The 23,330-nt window shown below is 48.6% G+C and overlaps 1 protein-coding gene across 6 annotated transcripts in view; it reads left to right on the top strand.

The window, feature by feature from the left end:
* tnr (tenascin R (restrictin, janusin)) overlaps window positions 1-23,330 on the top strand; it is a 793,807-nt gene that overhangs the window by 190,728 nt on the left and 579,749 nt on the right. For 2 of the 6 annotated variants that reach the window (XM_072511802.1, XM_072511797.1), the window contains exons 1-2: window positions 13,327-13,500; window positions 14,427-14,932. In XM_072511802.1, the coding sequence (XP_072367903.1) occupies window positions 14,470-14,932 (463 nt within the window). In that variant the 5' untranslated portion in view covers window positions 13,327-13,500; window positions 14,427-14,469. Of the gene's footprint in view, window positions 1-13,326; window positions 13,501-14,426; window positions 14,933-23,330 lie in introns of those variants that run through there. The other 4 variants (XM_072511798.1, XM_072511799.1, XM_072511800.1 and 1 more) reach the window with 3 other exon arrangements.

The following is a 23,330-nucleotide window of genomic DNA, read 5'->3' as shown; positions in this document are numbered from 1 at the left end:
CACCCTCCCTGACACACAGCCGTAGCCCCCCCAGGGTGGGTGCTCCACTGATGGCACCATCAGCCAGCTCACGCCACAGGAACACTGTCCAGTACCAAGATACTCCTGCCCACTGTGCCCCTGCTACATCCATCCTGCAGCTATGGTCCCAACATGTGCCCACTCCCCTAGACCAGAACAAGTCGGGAACCTTGGATAACGAGAGATATTGTAGGCCTCGTCAAACAGAAAAAGGAAGCATTTGTCAGGGCTAAAAGGCTGGGAACAGACGAAGCCTGCGTGGAATATAAGGAAAGTAGGAAGGAACTTAAGCAAGGAGTCAGGAGGGCGAGAAGGGGTCACGAAAAGTCATTGGCAAATAGGGTTAAGGAAAATCCCAAGGCTTTTTACACGTACATAAAAAGCAAGAGGGTAGCCAGGGAAAAGGTTGCCCAACTGAAGGATAGGCAAGGGAATCTATGTGTGGAACCAGAGGAAATGGGCGAGGTACTAAATTAATACTTTGCATCAGCATTCACCAAAGAGAAGAAATTGGTAGATGTTGAGTTTGGTGAAGGGTGTGTAGATAGCCTGGGTCACATTGGGATCCAAAAAGACGAGGTGTTGGGTGTCTTAAAACATATTAAGGTAGCTAAGTCCCCAGGGCCTGATGGGATCTACCCCAGAATACTGAAGGAGGCTGGAGAGGAAATTGCTGAGGCCTTGACAGAAATCTTTGGATCCTCACTGTCTTCAGGGGATGTCCCGAAGGACTGGAGAATAGCCAATGTTGTTCCTCTGTTTAAGAAGGGTAGCAAGAATAATCCAGGGAACTACAGGCTGGTGATCCTTACTTCAGTGGTAGGGAAATTACTGGAGAGAATTCTTCGAGACAGGATCTACTCCCATTTGGAAGCAAATGGATGTATTAGTGAGAGGCAGCATGGTTTTGTGAAGGGGAGGTCATGTCTCACTAACTTGATAGAGTTTTTCGAGGAGGTCACAAAGGTGATTGATGCAGGTAGGGCAGTGGATGTTGTCTATATGAACTTCAGTAAGGCCTTTGACAAGGTCCCTCATGGTAGACTGGTACAAAATACATCAATGGGGTGGTGTAGTGGTAATGTCAATGGACGAGTGATTCAGTGGTTCAGGGGACATGGGTTCAATGCTCTGGGGACATGGGTTCAAATCCCACCACGGCAGCTAGTAAAATCTGGAATTTGAAAATTAAGGGCAGCACGGTAGCACAAGTGGATAGCACTGTGGCTTCACAGCGCCAGGGTCCCAGGTTCGATTCCCTGCTGGGTCACTGTCTGTGCAGAGTCTGCACGTTCTCCCCGTGTGTGCGTGGGTTTCCTCCGGGTGCTCCGGTTTCCTCCCACAGTCCAAAGACGTGCAGGTTAGGTGGATTGGCCGTGATAAATTGCCCTTAGTGACCAAAAAGGTTAGGAGGGGTTATGGGGATAGGGTGGAAGTGAGGACTTAAGTGGGTCGGTGCAGACTCGATGGGCCGAATGGCCTCCTTCTGCACTGTATGTTCTATGTTCTAAAAGGTGAAGTCACACTGGATCAGGGGTGAGCTGGCAAGGTGGATACAGAACTAGCTAGGTCATAGAAGGCTGAGAGGAGCAATGGAAGGATGCTTTTCTAATTGGAGGGCTGTGACCAGTGGTGTTCCACAGGGGTCAGTGCTGGGACCTTTGCTGTTTGTAGTATATATAAATGATTTGGAGGAAAATGTAACTGGTCTGATTAGTAAGTTTGCAGACGACACAAAGGTTGGTGGAATTGCGGATAGCGATGAGGACTGTCAGAGGATACAGCAGGATTTAGATTGTTTGGAGACTTGGGCGGAGAGATGGTAGATGGAGTTTAATCCAGACAAATGTGAGGTAATGCATTTTGGAAGGTCTAATGCAGGTAGGGAATATACAGTGAATGGTAGAACCCTCAAGAGTATTGAAAGTCAAAGAGATCTAGGAGTACAGGTCCACAGGTCACTGAAAGGGGCAACACAGGTGGAGAAGGTAGTCAAGAAGGCATACGGCATGCTTGCCTTCATTGGCCGGGGCATTGAGTATAAGAATTGGCAAGTCATGTTGCAGCTGTATAGAACCTTAGTTAGGCCACACTTGGAGTATAGTGTTCAATTCTGGTCGCCACACTACCAGAAGGATGTGGAGGCTTTAGAGAGGGTGCAGAAGAGATTTACCAGAATGTTGCCTGGTATGGAGGGCATTAGCTATGAGGACTGGTTGAATAAACTCGGTTTGTTCTCACTGGAACGAAGGAGATTGAGGGGCGACCTGATAGAGGTCTACAAAATTATGAGGGGCATAGACAGAGTGGATAGTCAGAGGCTTTTCCCCAGGGTAGAGGGGTCAATTACTAGGGGGCATAGGTTTAAGGTGAGAGGGGCAAGGTTTAGAGTAGATGTACGAGGCAAGTTTTTTACGCAGAGGGTAGTGGGTGCCTGGAACTCGCTACCGGAGGAGGTGGTGGAAGCAGGGACGATAGTGACATTTAAGGGGCATCTTGACAAATACATGAATAGGATGGGAATAGAGGGATACGGACCCAGGAAGTGTAGAAGATTGTAGTTTAGTCGGGCAGCATGGTCGGCAAGGGCTTGGAGGGCCGAAGGGCCTGTTCCTGTGCTGTACATTTCTTTGTTCTTTGTTGTTCTTGTCACTGCCCGCATGCATCCCACCACGCATGGCGCCGGTCGGTGGCATGCGGTGCATCCTTCCACAAGCAGGTGGCACCCAAGGAGGGCACCCATGATTGACCCCCACAGGAGGATCTGGGACAGGGGCTGCAGAGCATAATGCTGCCAGTGACAGGTGATAGGCACCGGCGGGGTCAGGGGTGCATTGCGGAGGGCTGTCGGGGTGGGGCTAGGACCAGGAGCGGGGAGAGGGACATGCGGGGGCAGGAGCTGCAGTGCAGACCAGGGCCAATGTGCAGCCCGTTGGATCTGGTTGGACATGGGAGTACTCACCATGCTAACATATCTGCCCCTTTACCCCTGCAGAAAATGGATCTTGGTGCACAGCCAGGTGTGACTGGTATCTGCCTGGCCACCGCAGCCCTGCCTGGATGCACTGCGGCCGCACAAGCAGAAACTGCTCGGGGAGGACCCTGCAGAATGGTGCCTACCAAGAGAAGCAGGAGCCAGCTGGTGTCGATGGAGAGCAGGCAACCCAGCAGGCTGAGGAGGAGGTGGGAAGGAGGCGTCACATCAGGGCTGGTGCACACCGGCAGCGCCTGTCATGTGAGGCCCTGCCAGACCGAGCGTGTCATTGTCGGCTGCGGCTGAGCAGGGAGACCATGCGACATCTGTGCTGGATTGTGGCACATCTGGAACCACAGGGGTATGGGGGAGCTCACCCGCTCCCAGTGGCCGTCAAGGTAACCGTCGCCCTGAACGTCTATGCCATGGGGTCATTCCAGACGCCAAGTGGGGACTTGTCCTGATTCCCCCAGACTTCTGTGCAGAGATGCATCTACGCCGTAATGGATGCCCCATCTACCTGGGTGGCACAATATATTACCTTCGACGTAGACCAAGCCCACAAGGTTGCCTGAGCAGGGGGATTCGCTGCAATCCTTTACATGCCCTCGGTCCGAGGGTGATTGACGGGATGCATGTCCCCCTTTGGCCATCGATGCGTGAAAGGCTGCCCTTCATCAATTGGAAGGCATTCCACTCCCTGAATGTGCAGTGGTGTGTGACCACCACCTGTGCATGTCTGTCCCCGATACCCAGGTAGCGTGCACAATGTCTTTGTCAGTCTTCCTTGCCCGACACCTTGGAGGCGCTCCCCCTGGTGATGGGTTGGCTTCTATTCATGGGTTATCCGCTGCGGTTGTGGTGGATGATCTATCCAGAGGCCCCAGATGACATGGAGGTCCGCGACAATGACACCCATCTTTGCTCTCCTCTGCACCCACCTCGTCGGACGAGGCATAGCGTTCCTGAACTCCTACATGTAGCGACCAGGGAGAGATCAAATGTTGCTTCGGTGTGCTGAATTAGTGGTTCAGGTGCCTGGAATACTCTGGTGGGCACTCCATGGAGAGTCTCCCACATCGTGGTGGCCTGCTTCGCCCTCCGCAATATTGCGCTGCAGAGGAGGTTCGGGAATGCTCTGCCTCGTACGACGAGGAGGTTCCGGAGGAGGGCAAGAATGGGCAGGACATGGAGCCCGGGCAGGCACAGGAGACGTGAGACAACTTGATAGCCTACAGCCTATCAAGCTATGATAGCCTAGTTCACCAACAGCTTCCAGGTTCACTGACTAGGGGGCCTAGCAACGATAGCTCATCCATCCCGTCCCACTCCCACAGCCCCCCACAGAAAATGACCACCTTCCGTGCACCCCATTGCCCTCCATTCCTCCATCCCTCTCCGAGCTTCCCACTAGCTGCATCAGAGGGTGTTGGCCCTGGGCCGGCAGTGTCAGTGGGTCTGGTCCACGGGCTGGAGGATGATGACAATCCACTCGGCGATGAACTCTGCTGCTCCGCATCCTCTGAATGTTACTCCTGCCCTAATGTCACATTCTACAATCCGTCCAGGTGACCCCTGCATGCGCAATGGCCATTCCATCTCAAGAGCCCACAGACCTTCTGGGATGGTGGGTATAATGTTCTTGTCGGATGGCCTGATTTGTATTACAAGAACACTTGTAGCTAAAGCTTTAAATGATTTATTAACATTAACTGTGGGTAAACTATATACAAAACAAATTAATAACAGTATGATGAAAATGGGCAGCACGGTAGCACAGTGGTTAGCACAGTTGCTTCACAGCTCCAGGGTTCCAGGATCGATTCCCGGCTTGGCTCACAGTCTGTGTGTAGTCTGCATGCTCTCCCTGTGTCTGCGTGGGTTTCCTCTCGGTGCTCCGGTTTCTTCCCGCAGTCCAAAGATACGCAGGTTAGGTGGATTGGACATGATAAATTGCCGTTAGTGTCCAAAAAAAGGTTAGGTGGGGTTACGGGGATAGGGTGGAGGTATGGGCTTAGGTAGGGTGCTCTTTCCGAGGGCTGGTACAGACTCAATGGGCCGAATGGCCTCCTTCTGCACTGTAAATTCTATGATTCTATGAAAAGCAACCAATACGACCTCCGCAAAGCCATCCGGAATGCCAAGAGAGAATATCAAACCAAGCTAGAGTCACAGACAGACTCTCGGCGGTTGTGGCAAGGACTAAACAACATAACGGGCTACAAAGCGAAGCCGAACAGTATCTCTGGCAGCAGCGCACCCCTCCCCGATGAACTCAATGCATTCTATGCTCGGTTCGAGCAGGTAACCAACAATCCGCTGGCGAGTGCCCCAGCAGCCCATAATTCACCCATACCCACCATCACAGCTTCCGAAGTCAGATTGGTCTTCCTGAAAGTGAACCCTCAGAAGGCGACGGGCCCAGACGGGATCCCTGGTCGAGCATTCAGAGCCTGCGCAGACCAGCTGGCAGAGGTATTCACGGACATCTTTAACCTGTCCCTACTCCACTCCGAGGTCCCCACCTGCTTCAAGAAGACCACCATCACACCGGTACCAAACAAGAACCAGGCAACGTGCCTCAATGACTACCGACCAGTGGCCCTGACTTCAGTCGTAAAGAAGTGCTTCGAGAGGTTGATCATGAAGCGCATCACCTCCATACTCCCAGAACGCCTTGATCCACTGCAATTCGCATATCGCTGCAACCGGTCCACATCAGACACCATTTCCCTGGCCCTACACTCATCCCTAGAGCATCTCGAAAACAAGGACTCCTACATTAGACTCCTATTTATTGACTACAGCTCCGCCTTCAATACCATAATCCCAGCCAAGCTCATATCAAAGCTCCAAAACCTAGGACTTGGCTCCCCACTCTGCAACTGGATCCTCGATTTTCTGACCAACAGACCACAATCAGTAAGAATGAACAACAACACCTCCTCCACAATAGTCCTCAACACCGGCGCCCCGCAAGGCTGCGTACTTAGCCCCCTACTCTACTCCCTGTACACACGACTGCGTGGCAAAACATGGTTCCAACTCCATCTACAAGTTTGCTGACGATACGACCATAGTGGGCCGGATCTCGAACAATGATGAGTCCGAATACAGGAGGGAGATAGAGAACCTAGTGGAGTGGTGTAGCGACAACAATCGCTCCCTCAATGCCAGAAAAACGAAAGAGCTGGTAATTGACTTCAGGAAGCAAAGTACTGTACACACCCCTGTCAGCATCAACGGGGCCGAGGTGGAGATGGTTAGCAGTTTCAAATTCCTAGGGGTGCACATCTCCAAAAATCTGTCCTGGTCCAACCACGTCGACGCTACCACCGAGAAAGCACAACAGCGCCTATACTTCCTCAGGAAACTAAGGAAATTCGGCATGTCCACATTGACTCTTACCAACTTTTACAGATGCACCATAGAGAGCATCCTATCAGGCTGCATCACAGCCTGGTATGGCAACTGCTCGGCCCAGGACCGCAAGAAACTTCAGAGAGTCGTGAACACCGCCTAGTCCATCACATGAACCTGCCTCCCATCCATTGACTCCATCTACACCTCCCACTGCCTGGGGAAAGCGGGCAGTATAATCAAAGACCCCTCCGACCCGGCTTACTCACTCTTCCAATTTCTTCCATCGGGCAGGAGATACAGAAGTCTGAGAACACGCACGAACAGACTCAAAAACAGCTTCTTCCCCACTGTCACCAGACTCCTAAATGACCCTCTTATGGACGGACCTCATTAACACTACACCCTGTATGCTTCATCCGATGCCAGTGCTTATGTAGTTACATTGTATATGTTGTGTTGTCCTATTATGTATTTTCTTTTATTCCCTTTTCTTCTCTGCCATACTAGTTTAAACCCTCCCGTGTGACAGTAGCAAACCTTGCGGCCAGGATATTTTTGCCTCTCCAGTTTAGATGCAACCCGTCCTTCTTCTATAGGTCACAGCTGCCCCGGAAGAGCTCCCAGTGGTCCAGATAACGGAAACCCTCCCTCCTACACCAGCTGTTTAGCCACGTGTTTAGCTGCTCTATCTTCCTATTTCTAGCCTCACTGACACGTGGCACAGGGAGTAATCCCGAGATTACAACCCAAGAGGTCCTGTCTTTTAACTTTCTGCCTAGCTCCCTGAACTCCTGCTGCAGGACCTCATGCCTCTTCCTGCCTATGTCGTTAGTACCAATATGTACAACGAACTCTGCCTGTTTGCCCTTCCCCTTCAGGATGCCCGTTGGGAGACATCCTGGACCCTGGCACCAGGGAGGCAACATACCATCCCGGAGTCTCACGTCCACAGAAGCGCCTATCTGTGCTCCTGACTATAGAGTCCCCTATGACTATTGCTCTTCTGTGCTTTGACCCTCCCTTCTGAACATCAGAGCCAGCCGTGGTGCCACTGCTCTGGCTGCTTGCTGTTTTCCCCTGATAGGCTATCCCCCCCCGATAGTATCCAAAGGGGTATACCTGTTCGAGAGGGAGACAACCACAGGGGATTCCTGCATTGACTGCCTGCCCTTTCTGGTAGTCACCCATTTCTCTGCCTGCACCTTGGGTGTGACCACATTTATATAACTGCTATCTATGACACTTTCCGCCACCTGCATGCTCCTAAGTGCATCCATCTGCTGCTCCTACTGAACCATGCGGTCTGTGAGGAGCTCCAGTTGGGTGCACGTTCTGCAAATGAAGCCATCCGGGACGCTGGAAGCTTCCCGGACCTGCCACACCTCACAGTCAGAGCACTGCACCCCTCTAATTGACATTGCGACAATTAATTAGTCAATTAAATTTAAAAGTTTTTTAAAAAGTTACTGTTAACTAGATTTTTCCTAGAACTAGATTTCTACTATCATTGTGAAAGCTAAATACAGTACTCTCTGATCTCTGGCTTAGATACCCCTCTAAATTATAATTAAGCAATTAAGTAATTATGTTTAATTAGTTTAACGATGCTTAATTTTTAAATTAATGTAGCTTTCCAACCAGCCAATCAGGTCACAGCTTTACTGTGATGTCACTTCAGTATCCCCCCCCCCCCCTCCCACACACAATTTGAAAAGGTAATAAAAATAAATAAAAATCACTTACCTTCCCAGGTTCACAGATGCTTTCTGGTTGTTTCCCTGCAGGTTAAAAGTTACAGGCCAGAAGAAAGGGTGAGAACAAAACAGTAGGGAAAAAGCACCTTCTCCCACTCTGCCCCAAATTATCTCACTGCACCAAATTACCAAGTTCCAAATTCCCACTCCGGCTGTGTCTCCTTCACTTGCGCAAAGCTTACTGAGTGCGCTTTCTGTCTGTCTTTTATACAGACCTCAGCTAACCAAGGTGACTCACACTACTTAAAAAAGAAGAATACAATGTGCACCTTTGTGCCCCTAAACAGGCCTCAGGTGACTGACAGATAACTGCCTCTCAGCAATTAGGGTTGCGGCAGCTTCAGCCAATCAGACACTAATCTACATCTAATATATTTTCGATATCTCGATTAGATCTCCCCTCATTCTTCTAAACTCTAGCGAGTATTGGTCAAAACTGTTCAATCTCTCTTCATAAGACAAACCCCTCATCTCTGGAATCAATCTAGTGAACCTCCGCTGAACTACCTCCAATTCCATTACATCTTTCCTCAAATAAAGGGACCAAAACTGTGCACAATACTCCAGGTGCGATCTTACCAATGCTTTGTATAGTTGCAACAACACTTTCTTTTCGATAATTTTTTGAAGAATAAAGGGATTAAGTGCTATGGTGTTCGGGCTGGAAAGTGGAGCTGAGTCCACATAAGATCAGCCATGATCTCATTGAATGGCAGAGCAGGTTCAAGGGGCCAGATGGCCTACTCCTGCTCCTAGTTCTTATGTTCTTATTATATGGATTCTTATTATATGTTCTTATTATAGGGGCTGTTTAGCACAGGGCTAAATCGCTGGCTTTGAACGCAGGCCAGCAGCACGGTTCGATTCCCGCAACAGCCTCCCTGAACAGGCGCCGGAATGTGGCGACTAGGGGCTTTTCACAGTAACTTCATTTGAAGCCTACTTGTGACAATAAGCGATTTTCATTTAATTTCATATGCAATTCGTTTTTCTATAAATGCCAACATTCCATTTGCTTTCTTTATTGTCTACTGCATCTGCATGCTCATTTTCTGTGACTTATGCACGAGCACACCCAGATCCCTCTGCACCGGAGCTCCCCAAAGTCTCTCCCCATTTAGATAATAAGTTGCCTTTCCATTTTTTCGACCAAAATGCAGGGCTTCACACTTATCCATGTTAAACTCATAGAATGGACAATGCAGAAGGAGGCCACTCAGCCCATTGAATCTGCACCGGCTCTTGGAAAGAGCACCCTACTCAGCCACACCTCCACCCCATCCCCATAACCCAGTAACCCTACCTAACCTTTTTGGACACTAAGGGCAATTTATCATGGCCAATCCACCTAACCTGCACATCTTTGGATTGTGGGAAGAAACAGAGCACCCGGAGGAAACCCACAGACACGGGGAGACCGTGCAGACTCCGCACAGACAGTGACCCAAGGCGGGAATGGAACCTGGGACCCTGGAGCTGTGAAGCAACTGTGCTAACCATTGTGCTACCGTGCTGCCTCCACTGTGCTATCGTGCCATCCCATCTGCCACATCTTGGCCCATTCTCCTAACCTATCTATGTCCATTTGTAAGGCTCCTATTTCCTCATTGCAACTTACTGTCCCATCTATTTTTATGTCATCTGCAAATTTGGCTATAAAACCTTCCATCCCTGTATCAAAGTTGTTAATATAGTGTTATGGGCCAGAGTTTAGAGAACCCCAAAGTGTATCGTGGAGTTCACATGACTTTTAATAGATTGTGGTTATGGGGAGCACACGGGCCCACTCTGCAGGTGTGATGCAACAGAAATCTACAGTATTTTAAAATTAAAACAATGTTTATTTATGAAACTAATTAACACTTTATAAACCCACAGTAAACACCTTAACAACTATCAACACCAATAAATCCCTCAAAGAATACAGTACTCTGTAAGTAACTCTTAATCTTTCCTTGCAACATCCATAAGACAAAACCTTTTTACAGAAAGACATCAGGTTTAAATTCACTACTGAGAAATGTTACCACTTTGAAATCACAAATGAACATTCTTTCGCTTGCAGAGATTCATACACATCTTGCTGTGACTGCAGCTTCTCCAAATCTAAAACTAAACTAAACACACCCTGTAGCTGCAAGCTCAAAGCGACAGTAAAAGCAGGCAGACAGCCCAGTTCCACCCACACACTGACATCACTGATAAACACCAACTTCTTAAAGGTACATCCACTACAGCTATTTTATAAACCCCCATTTCTTAAAGGTACTCTCACATGACAATAGATTGTAAATAGCTGGGGCCCAAGGATCGAGCCTGTGGCACCCCACTATTACATCTTGCCATCCAGAAAAAGACCCATTTATCCTGACTCTCTGTCTCCTGTCCACCAGCCAGTCTTCTATCCAAAATAATAAAATTATCCCTAATCCCATGTAATCTCACCTTGCGAATTAACTTTCTGAGCGGCATCTTATCAAAGGGGAGGGATGTGATACATGGCCCCTTTAAGGATTGAGCCCTTGCGGTCCACATGACAGGCTCAGGGCCTATCGCGAGAGAGCGTGTAAACCCTGACCAATGGAAAAGAAGCTCAGAGGCCCTGGGAGCGGGGGCATTGTGGACCTCGGAGCAGAGAGTAAAGTCTATATCATGACTCTGTGCCTGTGTATAGTTTGCTTTTGCTAGTTGTTAATAAACCCTTGTTTTGTTGTCTTGGAAGTCTCCCGAGTATTGCCTCGAGCCACCACACCTGGTATTGATGCTGATATCAAGCAGTTGGTCAAGTATTGGCAACAGTCAATTGGTGGCACGGTGGCGCCTCACAGCACCAGGGACATGGGTTCAATTTTGGTCTTGGATGATTGTGTGGAATTTGTACTTTCTTCCCATGCCTGCACAGGTGGGTTTCCTCAGAGTGCTCTGGTTTCCTCCGACAGTCCAAAGATGTACTTGTTAGGTTGATTGGCCATGCAAAATGAGCGAGGATAGGATGGGGAGTGGGTCTAGGTAGGGTGCCTTTTGGGCGGCCAGTGCAGACTTGATAGGCTAAATGATATTTTATTACGATCCCAGACCAGACACCAGCAGTGGCTAGGATACTGGACAGAATCCCAATGTTTTATTTTAATTTTGTAAGGCTGTGAGGAAAGGATACCTCGCTCCAGGAGTGATTTCACGCAAAATAGGTATATGGAAAACAAACTTTATTACAAACACAGTATTAAAATATATTTAACATTACACTGAAAATAGCTCACAATTACCCCTTAAACAATGCTAATCAATACAGACACAATAACCCTTAACTGTACCTTTATTTCCACTCAAACAACAAAACTATCTCCGATCCCAATCCACTTTCAAATACAGTTAGCACTCAGGAATATTTGCTATATAGAGATGTCTTGAGTACTCCACTTTGAGAAAGACAGATTTTTTGAGTGTGCTTTAAAGAAAGACCTGACCCTATCAGAACAATGCAGGATCTCTAGCTGCATTTCTTCAGAAGCTGCTTCTTAGCTTGTTTCCACTTGCCTTCCGGCCACACAATCATTTCTGAACTGTTTGGAAAGCAACTGCTAATCTGTTTACAGACAGATCTTTAACTGAACTGTACCGAGAACAGATGCTTGACTTCTGTTCACACCCCAATCAAAACTAAGCTGCTTTTCTGCAAATGCCTGGTACTCTAGCTCTTAGTTACATCATCTTATCAAGCAGAACAATGTCTCCAACTATCTACTCCAGAGGGAACCCTCTTAATCCGAACAAAATCCATTAGCCCAAACGTTTATGATGTTTTATTGCACCTCCGGCTCCCAAAAAGCCGAGCTGTCTTGCAAACCGGGATTTTTAAAAACACGACCGCAGCAGTCACGCACATCCTAACTCAGACTTTTAAAGGCAGCACGGTGGCACAGGAGTTAACATTGCTGCCTCACGGCACCGAGGACCCAGGTTCGATCCCGGCCTTGGGTCACTGTCCGTGTGGAGTTTGCATATTATATAATCTTTATTAGTGTCACAAGTAGACTTAGATTAATACTGCAATGAAGTTACTGTGAAAAGCCCCTAGTCTTCACACCCCGTCGCCAGTTTGGGTATACAGAGGGAGAATTCAGAATGTCCAAATTACCTAACAGCACGTCTTTCGGGATTTGTGGGAGGAAACCGGAGCACCCGAAGGAAACCCAGAGGGAGAACATGCAGATTCGACACAGACAGTGACCCAAGCCGGGAATCGAACCTGAGATCCTCGCGCTGTGAAGCAACAGTGCTAACCACTGTGCAAATCACTGTGCTACATATTCTCCCTGTGTCTGCATGGGTCTCACCCCCACAACCCAAAAAGATGTGCAAGGTAGGTGGATTGGCCACGGTAAATTGCACCTTAATTGAAAAAAAATAACTGAGCATTTTAAAATAACTCAAGCTTTTTACCTTACTGCACAAAATACACGACATAATATAATATATCTGAAATGTATGCATTCTTCACAATATACAGGAGCTGACACTGAAACACACAGACTGTACAGTATTAGACAGGAGTGAATCATTTCATTTTATTCACTGTGTGCAGGGTATATACAGGAGCGGACAAACAAACCTCTTGTCTCACTTTTCTTTTTTCTGAAGATACCGTTCTGCTTCTAATTTCATGCTGCTAGCACAGGGATGTTCCTTTGAAAAGTCTGCATCTGAGTTCCACTCCACTGAGTGAGTCTCTGAAATTACCCAGGCTCTAACATTGATCTGAGCTGCGAATGCAAGGCTGATTTGCTGGTGGTTTCAGTGCCAGGCCTCGATTGAACAAGATAAAGCAAGTACTTGGACTCAGTGCTATTGAGCTCAATCTTGCAGATTCTGTCTGTCTGTCTGTCTCTCTCTCTCTCTCTCTCACTCTCTCGCCACCTGAGGGAACATGTGTGATCCAGTTACCCTTTGCTGCTGAAGAAATGGATGGCAACATTGCATGAAGCACCTCCCTCTGATAATGCCACAAGTGTCTGACACAGGCACAGGGAACAAAGAAGCAAATAAACTGCAAGTTGGACTCAAACGGATCATGCTTTGAATTTGTTATTAGAAGGGATCTATTCAGCAAATTGCTGTTAAATTTGATGCTGATGTTTCTGAGCGTTCCTCCAGCTGTCTGAATGGGTTGTCTCAGTGACATCACACTGTGGTATAAACTCTCACTGCTGCCAATCTCAGAAAGACTCTCACTCCGAGCTCCAATCTCGGCCTTTCCTCTCTTCAATAACAAGAACTTTTATATTTATAATGGAGTAGCTATCACAAAGGAGCAATTATCAACCAGAATTTAACACCGAGCTTCAGAAGGAGATCTTCGGGAGAGCGACTCAAAGATTGTTCATAGAGGTGGGTTATAAGGAATGTCTTGAAGGAAGAAAGAGAGACAGAGATTTGGTGAGGGAGTAGAATTTAGGACCAAGTTGAAGGCCAGGCCACCAATGGTGGAATCGATTGAAAATGGGGGATTGAGGGCGGCATGGAGGCGTAGTGGTTAGCGCTGTTGCTTTACGGCACCGAGGTCCCAGGTTCGATCCCGGACCCCGGGTCACTGTCTGTGTAGAGTTTGCACATTCTCCCCGTGTCTGCGTGGGTTTCACCCCCACAACCCAAAGATCTGCAGGTTAGGTGGATTGGCCATACTAAATTGCCCCTTAATTGGAAAAACATTTATTGGGTATTCTAAATTTTTTTTAAAAAAAGAAAATGGGTGATTTGCCAGGAGGCTGGAATTCTAGGAGCACAGATATTTGAATAATCTTTATTGTCACAAGTAGGCTTGTGACTGCAATGAAGTTACTGTGAAAAGCCCCTAGTCGCCACATTCCGGCGCCTGTTCGGGTACACAGAGGGAGAATTTAGAATGTCCAATTCACCTAACAAGCACGTCTTTCAGGATTTGTGGGAGGAAACCGGAGCACCCAGAGGAAACCCACGCAGACACAGGGAGAACGTGCAGACTCCACACAGACAGTGACCTAAGCTGGGAATCGAACCTGGGACCCTGGAGCTGTGAAGCAACAGTGCTAACCGCTGCGCTACCCTGCTGCTCTCAGAAGGTTATGGAACCGATGGAGGTTACAGAGATAGGGAGGGTGAGGCCGTGGAGGTATTTGAAAACATGATTGAGAAGTTTCAGCTTGAGGTGTTGGCAGACTGGAAGTTGGTTAGGGTCTGCGAGCTCAATGGGGACTGGGAGAGCAGTGTCATGCAGGATGAGGAGGTTTGGAATTGAGAATTCAGCAGGAGATTGAAATCCATGTTTTTTTTTGCAGTTCCTTGATCTGGACCCCCACTCCAAGGAAGCTGCAACGTGAGATGCTGATGATGCTGCTCGCTGTCCTGGCAGTTTGCCTCAGTACCCTGCTGGATGCAGGCGAGTGTCGGCTGCTGGTCAGTGCTCTCCGGCGAAAGCGTGATGAAGCCTCAGCTCGGAGTCACAATATTAACCACACGGTGCCAGTCAAACAACAGTCTATTGTCTTTAACCACGTCTATAACATCAATGTGCCTCTCGAATCTTTGTGTTCAGTGACGATGGAGAGTTCCTCAGAACAAGCTGAATCTCTAAAGGGTGAATACACCACTGAAAATTACCAACAGAACCTGGACACACAGGTAGCTTTCACTCATAACATCAATATACCTAAACAGATATCTGACTGCCCACATGCTACCCTGCTTGAGAACATTATCAGCCGGCTCAACATACTCGAGCGAGAGGTCTCCATCCTCAGACAACAATGCAGTGGCAACTGCTTGGGAGAGAGCTCGGCCTCAGGTAGGAGACTCTATCCCTGCACCCTGCCCAGACCCCCTCCACCTCCGGCAAACTCCCCAAACGTCTTGGGACCCCGAGCCCATGATTCCTCCACATTCACACACGGAAATAGACAGCCCAGCTATACCTGCTATAAAGAATAATTGATACTCGGGAGTGATTACAGGCTGGGGTGAGTGAGGCAGAGCAATGGCGACCGGAAAGTCCCACCTGATGTCAATGGACTTTTTACATGGTCTGCGTCTCGCCCGTAGCAATCTTGCGGCAGGCGGGGCGGAAGAATCCAGCCCACAGAGTCAAGAATGGCAGCATGGAAGGCTATTCCGCTCATTGCGCCTATGCTAGCTCTTTGAAAGAGAAATTTAGTTCCACACTCTGACATTTTCTCCAAAAATTCTGTAAACATCACTTCCAAACTTTTGAAAGTTTGTTATGTTCTGATCCACACAATTGAATTTCCTCATCTCTTCAATCATCCTGGTGAAAGCTCTTCTGAATACCCTCCCAAACCTTGACATTCTTCCTTCGACGTGGTTTGTGCGCCCGGAGTGACTCCTGCGCTGCAGAAGGAGGCCATTCGGCTTGTTGAGTCTTCCAACGACCCTGTGAAAGAGCACTCCACCTAGACCCACTCTCCTGCCCTATCCCCATAACCACATCTAACCTGAATGTATCAATACTCCAGCTGAGGCCTAACCAATATTTTGTAAATGTTTAGCCTGACTTCTTTGTTTGTGTAATCAATGCTCTATTTACAAAGCCACGTGTCTCTTGATCCCTTTACCAACTTATCCTGCCATCTTCAAAGATTTGGGAATGTGAACTTTAAGGGCCCTCTTGTGTTTTTTTTCTTTCCTGGGACGTGGGCTTTGCTGGTTAGGCCCATCCCTAGTTGCCATCGAGAAAGTGGTGGTGAGCTGCCTTCTTAAACTCCCTGTCCCTGAGGTGTAGGTACTTTGACCAGTGACAGAGAAGGAATGGTTAATATATTTGGATGGTGGGTAGTTTGGAGGGGAACTTCCGGGTGCAGGTGTTCCCATGTGTTTGCTGCCCTTGTCCCTCTAGATGGCAGTGGTTGTGGGTTTGGAAGGTGCTGCCTTAAGGAGCCTTGGTGAGTTCCTGCAGTGCATCTTGTAGATAGTAGATAGGGCTGCTCCTGTTCGTTGGTAGTGGAGGGAGTGAATATTTGTGGAAGGGATGCCAATGAAGCAGGGTTGCTTTGTTCTGGATGGTCACAGAATCACAGAATTCCTACAACACCGGGGATGTCATTCAGGCCATCATATATGTCCTGGCTCTTTGAAGGAGCAGCTAGAGAACTGTGAGTAGGTTTGGTCTCCTTACTTCGGGAAAGATATTATTTCATTGGAGTCGGTTCAGAGAAGGTTCACAAGGATGATCCCTGGTGTGGAGGGATTGCTTAATGAGCAAAGGTTAAATAGGTTGGGACTCTACTCATTGGAATTCAGAAGAATGAGAAGTGATCTCATTAAAACATACAGGATTCTTAATGGGTTTGACAGGGTAAATGCTGAGAGGATATTTCTCCTCATGGAAGAGTCTAGGACCAGATGGCAGAGTCTCAGAATAAAGCGGTGCCGATTTAAGACTAATATGAAGAGGAACTTCTTCTCTGAGGGTTGTGAACCTTTGGAACTCCTTCCCACAGAGAGCTGTTGGGGCAGATTCCTTGTGTATATTTAAGGCTGAGATAGATAGATTCTTGATCAATAAGGGAATCAAGGTTCTGGGGAAGGGCAGAAAGTGGATGTGAGGAATGTTCACTCATGATCCTATTCAATCCTACCTAGGCCCAATCCTATTGAATATTGGAGCAGGCTGGAGGGGCCCTTCGGCCTCTCCTGTTCCTATTTCTTAAGGTTTTACTGAATGCCACTCTCCCGTCTTCTCCCTATAGCCCTACACATTCTTCCTTTTCAGATAAGAATCTAATTCCCACTTGAATGCCTCAATTGAACCAGTCTCCACCACAGTCTCAGACAGAACATTCCAGATCCTAACCACTCGCTGGGTGAATCTGTCTCCACCAAACTCTTAGGCAGTGCATTCCAGATCCTAACCACTCGCTGTGTGAATCTGCCTCCACCACACTCACAGACAGTGTTTTCCAGATCCTAGCCACTTGCTGTGTGAATCTGCCTCCACCACACTCGCAGACAGTGTATTCTAGATCCTAGCCACTCGCTGTGTGAATCTGCCTCCACCACACTCACAGACAGTGTATTCCAGATCCTAGCCACTCGCTGTGTGAACCTGCCTCCACCACACTCACAGACAACAGTGTATTCCAAATCCTAACCACTCGCTGGGTGAATAAGCCTCCCACAATCCAAAAATGTGCAGATTAGGTGGATTGGCCATGCTAAATTGCCCCTTAAAGTCCAAAAACGTGTGTGGGGTTACTGGGTTATGTGGATAGGGTGGAGGCAACGGCTTAAGTAGGGTGCTCTTGACAGGGCCGGTGCAGATTTGATGGACAGAATGGCCTCCTTCTGCACTGTAGATTCTATGATTCATCCGTACCAGGTGACTTGATAACTTTGAGTGATTCTGACCTATTTAACAGCTCCTTTTGATGTATTTTTGTCTTATTTAAGATCTCTACTCCCCTTTATCTCTGCTCCTGTCCACATTCCCAGTCTTTAAATCTTTCCAATCCGATCTTCTCAATTGGCTCTGCTAATGGGCATTGTAGAATCTATGGCCAGGTGGGGCAGCACAGTGGTTAGCACTGCTGCCTCACAGCATCAAGAACCCGGGTTCAATACCGGCCTCGGGTCACTGTCTGTGTGGAGTTTGCACTTTCTCCCCGTGTGTGCGTGGGTTTCCTCCGAGTGCTCCGGTTTCCTCCCACAGTCCAAAGATGTGCAAGTTAGGTGGGGTAATGGGGTTACATGTATGGAGCGGGTTAGTGGGCCTTGGTTGGGTGCTCTTTCAAAGAATCGGTGCAGACTTGATGGGATGAATAGACTCCTTTTGCACTGCAGGAATTCTATAGTTCCAGGTAGGACTATCAGAGAGCAGATGTGTTGCTGAACAGGAGGGGGTATCAGAGAATGAGTGGCTATTGAGAGCTTGGGGATGGAGAGTATTGTTTTGATGTCTCCCTTGCTGCCTGGTTGGGTCTGTAGGTTTAAAGAGATGGTTTCAAAACTGTTGCAAGAATATTCACTGCAAAATCCTTGTTGTGAGCTGTTGAATTTCCACACAACGCAGCCCATTATCCTCCAGCCAGGACTCCCTGTGTACGGTGACGTAGTTTATGTGACTCTAGCCCTCGTCCCTGACTCCATTGTCTCCACAGCTGGCTCTGATAACAGACAGTAAAGTGAGTAACCTCACACCTCTGGAGCAATAGGAACAATCAGTGGGCAGTATGGACACGGACAAGGACCCACTTCAACTGTGTCTGATTTAAATTGCGGGGGAACTGACAAAGTGGGAACGTTGGGAATATTTTCTCCCTTACTCGCTCCATGACCTACTATCCAAATGGAAGCTCTCTATCACAGCAGTATATCTCAATAGAACATGACCTCCAGTAACATATGTCCATTATCACCAGAGATCACTGATCTATAGGGTCTTTCAGTTCTGTACATCTTTCTATAAGATTCCACTCAGTACAATAATTCCTCTCAAAAGTCCTCATCTGTACCATCTATTATATTCCCACATCTCCCGAACAAATTAAAAAAGAAAACCTGCTGTAATATCTCCATCAGTGGTCGGAGAATCATTGGGAGGGGCGGCATGAATCCCGCCCCCGCCGGCTGCCGAATTCTCCGGCGCCGGGGATTTGGCGGGGGTGGGAATCGCGCCGGTCGGCGGCCACTGGCGGCATCCCCCCCTCCCCCCCCCCCCCCCCCCCCAAGCGATTCTCCGGCCCGCGATGGGCCGATTGGCTGCCCGTTTTCGGCCAGTCCCGCCGGCGTATATTACACCAGGTATTTGCCGGCGGGAACTGGCTGCGCGAGCGGCTTCCGGGGTCCTCGGGCGGGCGGGGGGGGGGGGGGGGGGGGATCTGGCCCCGGGAGGTGCCCCCACGGTGGCCTGGCCCGCGATCGGGGCCCACCGATCCGCGGGCGGGCTGTACCGTGGGGGCACTCTATTGTTCCGCGTCGGCCGCTGTGGTCCTCCGCAATGGACGATGCAGCGATGAACCCCCCCCTGCGCATGGGCTGGGATGACGCCAGCACACGCTGATGCTCCCACGCATGCGCCAACTCGCGCTGGCTGGCGCGGCGCAGACCACTCCCTGGCCGGCCTAGCCCCTGAAGGTGCGGAGGATTCTGCACCTGTGGGGTGGCCCGACGCCGGAGTGGTTCACGCCACTCCTCGGCACCGGGACCCCCCGCCCTGCCGGGTAGGGGAGAATCCCGCCCCAGTGTCTCCTCACATGTTTTATTAATTTACAAGATGTGGGCTTCACTTCACTGGCAAGACCAAACATTATTCCCCATAGAGCCATTGAGGTTTACAGCATGAAAACAGGCCCTTCGGCCCAACTTGTCCATGCTGCCCAGTTTTCACCACTAAGCTGGCCCCAATTGCCCGCATTTGGTCCATATCCTCGATACCCAGCTTTCCCATATAAAGGAGCCTTCGTGAGTTTCTGCAGTGCATCTTGTAAATGGTACACACTGCTGCTGAGCGACGGTGGTGGAGGGAATGAAGGTTTGTGGAAGGTGGAGCAACAAGCAGCTGCTTTGTCCTGGATGGTGTCTTCCTCTTGTAGCCACATTATTTATATAGTTAGTCCAGTTCAGTTTTTAGTCAATGGTAACCCCCAGGATGTTGATAGTGGCAGGTTCAGCGATGGTAATGTCATTGAATGTTGTAGGTGGTCATTGTGTGGTTTAAATGTCACTTGTCAGCCCGAGCCTGGATATTGTCCAGGTCTTGCTGCATTTGCATGTGGATTGGTTCAGTATCTGAGGAGTTGTGAATGGTGCTGAACATTGTGCAATCAGCAGCGAACATCTCCATTTCTGACTTTATGATGGAAGGGAGGTCATTGATGAAGCAGCTGAAGATGGTTGGGCCTCAGATACTCCCCTGAGGAACTCCTGCAGTGATGTCCTCGGACTGAGATGATTGACCTCCAACCACCACAACCACCTTCCTTTGTGCCGGGTATGACTCCAAGCAGCAGAGTGTTTTCTCCCTGATTCCCATTAACAGCAATTTTGCTCGGGCCTTGGCCAACCATCTTCAGCTGATTGATTGGCACTCCTTCCACAAACATTTGCTTCCTCCACCACCAATGCACAGCAGCAGCAGTGTGTACAACCTAGAGGATGCACTGCAGGAACTCACCACGGTTCCTTGGCAGCACCTTCCAAATCCACTACCATCTAGAAGGATAAGAGCAGCAGATACCTGGGAACACCACCACTTAGAGGTTCCCCTCCAAGTCAGTCACCACCCTGACTTGGAAATATATCACCGTTCCTTCACTGTCACTGGGTCAAAAATCCTCAAACTCCCTCCCTAATTGCACAGTAGGTGTACCTACACTTCAGGGACCTCAACGGTTCAAGACGGCAGCTCATCACCACCTTCTGAAGGGCAAGTAGGGATGGGCAACAAATGCTGTCCTAGCCAGCGAGGTCCACATCCTGGAAATAATTAATTTTTAAAATGCTACACTTGGTCCCTGGTGAAACCAGTGAGAAGGTTATTGCTGAGTAAGAGCCGCTTGATTGCGCAAATGATGACTCCTTGCCATTGACAAGATGCCGCATAGGAGACCGTTAAATAAGTTAAGAGCCCATGGTGTTAAGGGTAAGATCCTGGTACAGATAGAGGATTGGCTGACTGGCAGAAGACAGAGAGTGGGATAAAGGGGTCTTTTTCAGGATGGCAGTCGGTGACTAGTGGTGTGCCTCAGGGGTCTGTGCTGGGACCACAACTTTTCACAACATACATTGATGATCTGGACGAAGGAACTGAAGGCACTGTTGCTAAGTTTGCAGATGATACAAAGATCTGTAGAGGGACAGGTTGTATTGAAGAAGCAGGGGGCTGCAGAAGGATTTGGACAGTCTAGGAGAGTGGGCAATGAAGTGGCAAATGAAATACAATGTGGCAAAGTGTGAGGTTATGGACTTTGGAAGGAGGAATTTAGGCATAGACTATTTTCTAAATGGGGAAATGCTTAGGAAATCAGAAGCAGAAATCCTTGTTCATGATTCTCTTAAGGTTAACGTGCAGGTTCAGTCGGCAGTTAGGAAGGCAAATGAAATGTTAGCATTCATGTCGAGAGGGCTAGAATACAAGACCAGGGATGTATAAGTCTCTGGTCAGATCCCATTTGAGGTAATGTGAGCAGTTTTGGGCCCCGTTTCTAAGGAAAGATGTGCTGGCCTTGGAAAGTGTCCAGAGGAGGTTCACAAGAATGATCCCTGGAATGAAGAACTTGTCGTATGAGGAACGGTTAAGGACTCTGAGTCTGCACTCGTTGGGAGTTTAGAAGGATGAGGGGGGAATCTTATTGAAACTTACGGGATACTGCGAGGCCTGGATAGAGTGGACGTGGAGAGGGTGTTTCCACTTGTAGGAAAAACTAGAACCAGAGGGCACAACCTCAGACTGAAGGGAAAATCCTTTAAAATAGAGATGAGGAGGAATTTCTTCAGCCAGAGGGTGGTGAATCTGTGGAACACTTGGCCGCAGAAGGCTGTGGAGGCCAAGTCACTGAGTGTCTTTAAGACAGAGATAGATAGGTTCTTGATTAATAAGGGAATCAGGGGTTATGGGGAGAAGGCAGGAGAATGGGGATGATAAAAATATCAGCCATGATTGAATGGCGAAGCAGATTCGATGGGCCGAGTGGCGTAATTCTGCTTCCATGTGAGGTAATGCATTTTGGAAGGTCTAATGCAGGTAGGGAATATACAGTGAATGGTAGAACCCTCAAGAGTATTGAAAGTCAAAGAGATCTAGGAGTACAGGTCCACAGGTCATTGAAAGGGGCAACACAGGTGGAGAAGGTAGTCAAGAAGGCATACGGCATGCTTGCCTTCATTGGCCGGGGCATTGAGTATAAGAATTGGCAAGTCATGTTGCAGCTGTATAGAACCTTAGTTAGGCCACACTTGGAGTATAGTGTTCAATTCTGGTCGCCATACTACCAGAAGGATGTGGAGGCGTTAGAGAGGGTGCAGAAGAGATTTACCAGAATGTTGCCTGGTATGGAGGGCATTAGCTATGAGGAACGGTTGAATAAACTCGGTTTGTTCTCACTGGAACAAAGGAGGTTGAGGGGAGACCAGATAGAGGTCTACAAAATTATGAGGGGCATAGACAGAGTGGATAGTCAGAGGCTTTTCCCCAGGGTAGAGGGGTCAATTACTAGGGGGCATAGGTTTAAGGTGAGAGGGGCAATGTTTAGAGTAGATGTACGAGGCAGGTTTTTTACACAGTGGGTAGTGGGTGCCTGGAACCTGAAGCCTGGTGGTGGAAGTAGGGACGATAGTGACATTTAAGGGGCATCTTGACAAACACATGAATAGGATGGGAATAGAGGGATACGGACCCAGGAAGTGTAGAAGATTGTAGTTTAGTCGGGCAGCATGGTCGGCACGGGCTTGGAGTACATTAGTCTTCAGCCCTTTCTTGATATCATGTGGAGTGATTTAAATTTGGTAAAGACTTACATCTGTAATGCTGGAGACCTCTGGAGGAGTCTGAGTTCGATCATTCACTCAGAACTTCTGGCTGAAGATTGTTGCGAATTCTTCAGTCTGTCATTTGCACAAATGTGCTGGGATACCCCATCAGTGAGGATTGAGGCATTTGTGAAATCTCCTTCTCCATAAGACCATAAGACATAGGAGCGGAAGTAAGGCCATTCGGCCCATCGAGTCCACTCCACCATTCAATCATGGCTGATTTCAACTCCATTTACTCGCTCTCTCTCCATAGCCCTTAATTCCTCGAGAAATCAAGAATTTATCAACTTCTGCCTTAAAGACACTCAACGTCCCGGCCTCCACCGCCCTCTGTGGCAATGAATTCCACAGACCCACCACTCTCTGGCTGAAGAAATTTCTCCTCACCTCTGTTCTAAAGTGACTCCCTTTTATTCTAAGGTTGTGCCCCCGGGTCCTAGTCTCCCCTGCTAATGGAAACAACTTCCCTACGTCCACCCTATCTAAGCCATTCATTATCTTATAAGTTTCCATTATATCTCACCTCAACCTCCTAAACTCCAATGAATATAATCCCAGGACCCTCAGACGTTCATCGTATGTTAGGCCCACCATTCCTGGGATCATCCGTGTGAATCTCCGCTGGACCCGCTCCAGTGCCAGTATGTCCTTCCTGAGGTGTGGCGCCCAAAATTGCTCACAGTATTCTAAATGGGGCCTAA

Source organism: Scyliorhinus torazame, chromosome 7, assembly GCF_047496885.1.
Source record: "Scyliorhinus torazame isolate Kashiwa2021f chromosome 7, sScyTor2.1, whole genome shotgun sequence".
Classification (NCBI taxonomy): Eukaryota; Metazoa; Chordata; class Chondrichthyes; order Carcharhiniformes; family Scyliorhinidae; genus Scyliorhinus; species Scyliorhinus torazame.
This window is presented reverse-complemented; position numbering and strand designations above follow the sequence as displayed.